Here is a 5657-nt window from a genome sequence, read left to right on the forward strand (position 1 = left end):
TATTAGTGCTTGCTTATGTTAGTTTACATGCATCAATATCATCAACTCAATAATTAGGTAGCTAACTAGCAAATGTCTTTGATTAACTAAATATTGCATTCTTTCGTTCGTAATGGCACTTTCCACGTTCCTTCTTTGATTCATAATTAATGCCTCTTTCCTTGTACTTTCTCTAATTCAAAGTAGAAATCACAACGCGTACCCATTAAATTCATGCACATCGATCATCGAATGTTAAGGAGAAAAAAAAAAAAAAAGAGGTTTTATTGATGAATCCGCTGCATGTTATATAAAATTGGGATAATTTTTTTTTAAAAAAATACTTAGTAAAATTTATGAAAATAAAAAAAAAATTAAAAAAAACTAAAACAGGCTTTTCCATGGCTATGTTTTTCTATCAGAAGCTTGACGGGAAGAATCCCACTTCAATGGTTAAAAAAGCAAGGCTCTGACAAACGCGGTTTCACACATGAAATTAATTTTTTTAAAAAAAAACTTAAATATACTGGGAAAATACTGTTCTTCCGGGCACAAAATATAGATTGAAACATTTTTTTTCCTTTTCTTTTTTGCTTTTTTTCAGTTATTTTTTTTAAAAAAAAAATTTATCCTTTAGGACAAATACGAGGCCTTGATATAATTTGTTTTAATTTTATCCTTTGATGTAATCGATGAAAAAATGAAAATGATTGAAATAGGAAACTTCCTGAGTACATATTTCCGCGTCGAAATGTAATAAACCGTTGCACAATCCTAGCCGTCCCATCTCTAACTCGTTGCACAATCCTAGCCGTCAAGCGATCTATAAATACGGGTGCCTCCCCTTTCTTTCCTTTCCATTAGAGCTACGAGGAGCGATCTCCCGTAATTTAAAGGGTGTCCAGCGCGAAGAGAAACAAAGCTTGTTGTTGCAGTGGCGACTCAATTTTTCATAGTTAATTTAATAGCATGCTGTTTATTTTGGATGAAGAGTGCAATGGCTAGTCTTACATCAGTTTAAGGATATCAAATTATACTATATTTGATCCATGTTTTCTTAAAACTGTATTAACGTGTGCCCCCCCTTCTTAATTTTGGATACTAGCATCTTCTTCTTTCCTTCTGAGCAGGAAGAATCAAGCTAAAAGTAATGAAAAGTAGTAGTGAAATAAGTCAGGAGATGGACCTTGAATCTCAAGAGACAGGGCCAGCGATCCCAGCACCAAGAAAGATTTTCCGGCCTGTTGTTCTGGTTATACTAGCTGTGCGCACTTTCTCCTCCAAAGCCTTCAACAATAAGGAGTCTCCTGATTCTCTAGGAGTCTCGCTGTTATCTCCATCTCACAGGGTATGTGTTTTCCGTTATTCCATCTCGGTAGTAATACTTGTATGATCAGTTGACCAAGATTAGAGCTGACTTGATCGTAAGAAAATACCTTCACTGCTAATTAACTCTTTTTTTCCCCAGAACTTGGAGGTACCTGAAATTGAAGAAATCTCACCAACACGTCAAGTTTGTCTTGATATCCCTTCCAATGATGACGCCGGCAATGCTACGAGCGATATCAAACTACAACTTGAAAAGATTGTCAATATAGTAAAGGGACGGAACCTGCAATCCTTGAATCAATTTGGAGGCGTCGAACGTGTCGCGGTGGTACTTGAGACAGATTTAAAGAACGGAATCACTGGAGACATTGAAGATCTAAGTCGAAGCAGAACCAATGCAATCTACAAAACAACAGTCCCTGCAGCAAGAAACTTCTTGGAGTTGCTCATGAAATCAGGCAATAGGTACACCATCTTCCTTCTCATCGTATCAGCAGCGCTGTCCCTTGGCTTCGGGATCAAGGAGGAGGGCCCGACGACTGGCTGGTATGAAGGAGTCCTCATAATTCTTGCAATCATCGTACTTGTGATTGTTCCAGCAGTGCGTGATTTTCTGGGTGAAAATTCAGAGAACCTGTTAGGAGAGCAGAGACAACGGAGAAAAAGAGAGATGGAAGTAGATGTTTTAAGAGGAGGAAAACAGTTGAAAGTACGAGCCTTAGATCTTGTGATTGGAGACATAGTATCCTTGGAAAGGGGATGCCCTATTCCTGGGGATGGTTTGTTTGTATCTGGCGAATACTTAAAATTGGATGACAGCTTTCCATCCATTGTTAATGAACAGAATCCATTTCTCTTCTATGGTGCCAAGGTGATTGAGGGGCAGGGTAACATGATGGTGACATCCATGGGACTAAACACAACACTGGCTGAGATGATAAGCAAGGCCAGCAAGAGGCGATTACCAGTTCAGCTCGACAAGGTGAGCAACCAAACAGAAATAGCTGGGCTCGCAACCTCTATTCTTATCTTGGTAGTGTTGTTCCTGCGGTCTAAAGCTGGAAAGAAAAATGAGGATTCTAGCGTGCCAGAATTCAAGGGAGAACATAAGACAATGGAGGTTACGGAACTTATCAAGAGAATTGTCTGGAAACCGAGCGGGAAAATCAGTACCTTGACAACTTGCCTGACTACTTTCCTGGTAGGGGTGGTAGAAGGAGTGCCATTTTTTATTAGGCTTGCCATTTATTATTGGAATAAAAAGATCCCATCCACCAAGGCTGTCGTGCAAGAACAATTGACAGGTGTTACCATGGGCTCAGTTACAGCTATTTGCATTGACAAAACTAGTTGGATAACAATGAACCCACCGGAAGTTGATGAGTGTTGGATTGATGAGACAGTAACGAGAGAAAACTCTGCAATACGTAAACAAGTTAAGGATGCATTCTGTATTGGTATCAGCACGAGCTCAGGTAACGATCAGGAATCACTGATTTCCTGGTGTGCAAGTAAATTCGGAAAGGATTACATGGAGAGTTTGAAGCAAAGATACACCATTATCGAGATGAAAGAGTTGTGCCCTGGTGAAGAAAGGAATGCAGTGTTGTTGAGGGAGAAAGAAGGCAATGAAACCAAGAAATTCCTGTATTGGAAAGGACTGGCACCGATAATATTGAAAATGTGCTCCCGGCACTACAATAGTGAAGGGGAACTAGTGGACATGGACACAGAGAAAAGGTCGGCTTTTGAGGAAATTATTAATGACATGCAGTCCAAGCATCTAAAAACCATTGCCCTTGCTTATAAGACAACGGATGATGAAACTGCTGAGGATAATTGCTTGATATTGATAGGACTTCTGGGTCTGAAGGACAAATGCTGGAAAGAGACTATAGAAGCAGTTAAAGCTTGTAGAAATTCTGGTGTCAACATCATACTTGTCTCAGAGGACAGCGAGTCAGTAATAGAAGACATAGCTCAAAAATATGGAATGCTTGGTGGCTCAGGCATATTGGAACATGGAGGGGAAACTTTTCGAAGTTTCAGCGATGAAGAGAGAAAGGATGTGGTCAATAAAATCTGTGTGATGGGAAACTCTCTCCCTTCTGACAAGCTCCTTCTAGTGCGTTGTCTGAAACAAGAAGGCCACATAGTAGCATTCGTTGGAGTCAGAACAGATGATGCTCCCTCACTCAAAGAAGCAGACCTGGGAGTTGTGACTGGAACTGGGAGTAGTGAGTTGGTCAATGGGAGTGCTGAATTGATTATCCTGGATGGAAATTTAGGCTACTTGGTATGGATTTTGAAGGGGGGGCGATGTATTTATGGCAACATTCACAAGTACATCCTAGTTGAGGTCACCATAACTATTTCAGGGTTAGCGATAAGCACTGTCACCACAATATTTTTCGGGTATGCTCCAATGACAGCGATTCAGATGATCTGGGTGAACCTGGTAGTGGCTGTCCTTGGTGGGCTGGCTTTATTAACTGAGCCCCCAAGTCAGAAACTGATGCAGAGGCCACCGATCAGACCAACCGAACCTTTCATCACAGAGGCCATGTGGAGGAATATAATCATACAAGCTTCCTATCAGGTTTCCATTTTGTTAGCCTTTCAGTTCAAAGGGCAAGCTATTCTAAACATCAATGAGGAGGTTAGCAAAGCCATGATCTTCAGTAGCTTTCTTCTCTGCCAACTTTCCAACCAATTCAATGCCAGTGAGCAGAAAATGAAGAATTTAGTCAAGGGTGTCCAACAGAACCTATGGTTTTGGGTGGCCTCAGTTCTGACTGTGGTGTTGCAGGTGGTATTCATTGAGATTTCACATCACATCTTTGGGTTTGCCAGGTTGAATGGTCCGCAGTGGGGCATCTGTTTCCTTATTGGGGCGCTTTCATGTGTGACAGATGGGGCTGTAAACTTTACCTGGGGCGTCATCAAGGTTAAGCTGACAAGATCAAGTTCACTTGCTGGATAAGAACTTCCACAATCTACCAGTATTCTCGAGCTTCCACTCATTGCTGAGAATTCATCACCAACTGCTTCTTAGTTCATACTATTTTCAGAGCTTATTAAGCACCATTTATGCATCATCTTAGGTTCTTTATGTCTTGCATTGTTTCCATATTTTCTTGGGCTGTACATAAATAACTTCTCGTTGTAATTTGCTCAGGATTAATGTACATTATCTCATGTCATAGTTATCTACCAAGCTAGGTCTTATATTCATTACTTGTAAGATCTCATGAGCGTTATAGCTTTGGAAAAAAAAATATAATGTAGTGCCTTGGGTGGTCTAGTAGGTTTCCCTCGCTCTTACAGGTTCAAGATCATGCTAAATCTATCCATGTCTATTGCCATAAAAACAAAACCTACCAATTTCAGCACACGAATAATTAACCAAGAACAAAACTTATCTGTCTGTATCATCACAACATTGAGCAATCCGAGGGGTTTATCGTACAGTCGAGCCGAGCTTGAAGTCATGAATCCCCTTCCCTTAACCTTGTGGGCTGCTAACCAAGCTCAGGAGTTTCGTTTCAAATGACAGTCATACCGAACAGGCCGCACTAACTGTTCTGAGTTCATCTCATCTGACCTGCGTTGAAAGAGTGTAGCCGGCCTGAGTTATTTTTCATAAAAAAAAAAAATTAGTAAAGAGAGGAGAACTGAAGAATAGTGTGAGGAGGGGGAGACAAAAGGTAACATATGGATAAAAAGAAACAGAAGACATGGAAGACCTCCATACATTCTCAGGTTCTGCAATCAGCTAGCATTTCTACCTCCACAAAAGATTAAGAAAAAAAATAAATCAACCAACACTTAAAATGTAGAGGATGAGAGAGTGAGAGAGGCAGTGGTGATCTTAGATCCCATTGCCATGGCCCATGGATGTCTGCCATGGATTCATTCCATGAACATAGTTTGTTGACATTGACTTCTTCGTCTCCACTTTTATCTTTTCTTTTTATTAAAAAAACAGACACGTTTTACTCAGGAGAATTATTACCATGACTGGACTCTCTATCTTTTTGCTGGCCAGGCCTCTAGTTTAGACTTTTTATGGTTTGTACCAAAGTTACTAATCTCAGCTCCGATCACCGCTCGACTCACGAATTGGAAGTTCAATTTAAACAGTGTTTATATATATATATATATATATATATATATATATATATATATATATATATATATATATATAAAAGTTAGACCTGGTTTTGATTGTGGAGTAGGCTGACTCATCAATTCCGACATGGATTGATAAATTTTTAAGTTGAGCTGCTACATAATGTCATTATTAACATTAGTTTGTATGGGTTATGTGGGCCATGCTATACAGCAGA

The 5657-nt window shown here is 39.9% G+C and overlaps 1 protein-coding gene across 1 annotated transcript; it reads left to right on the plus strand.

Annotated features, from left to right (window-relative positions):
• The first annotated feature begins 850 nt into the window (after positions 1 to 850).
• Positions 851 to 4612, plus strand: LOC133677076 (calcium-transporting ATPase 12, plasma membrane-type-like). Its single transcript, XM_062098913.1, has 2 exons — positions 851 to 1327; positions 1448 to 4612. Exons 1-2 carry the CDS (start codon positions 1130 to 1132, stop codon positions 4289 to 4291), a joined length of 3042 nt encoding a protein of 1013 aa, XP_061954897.1. The 5' UTR covers positions 851 to 1129; the 3' UTR covers positions 4292 to 4612.
• The last annotated feature ends 1045 nt before the right edge of the window (positions 4613 to 5657 follow it).

The sequence above is a fragment of the Populus nigra genome, chromosome 17 (genome assembly GCF_951802175.1).
Source record: "Populus nigra chromosome 17, ddPopNigr1.1, whole genome shotgun sequence".
Taxonomy (NCBI): Eukaryota; Viridiplantae; Streptophyta; class Magnoliopsida; order Malpighiales; family Salicaceae; genus Populus; species Populus nigra.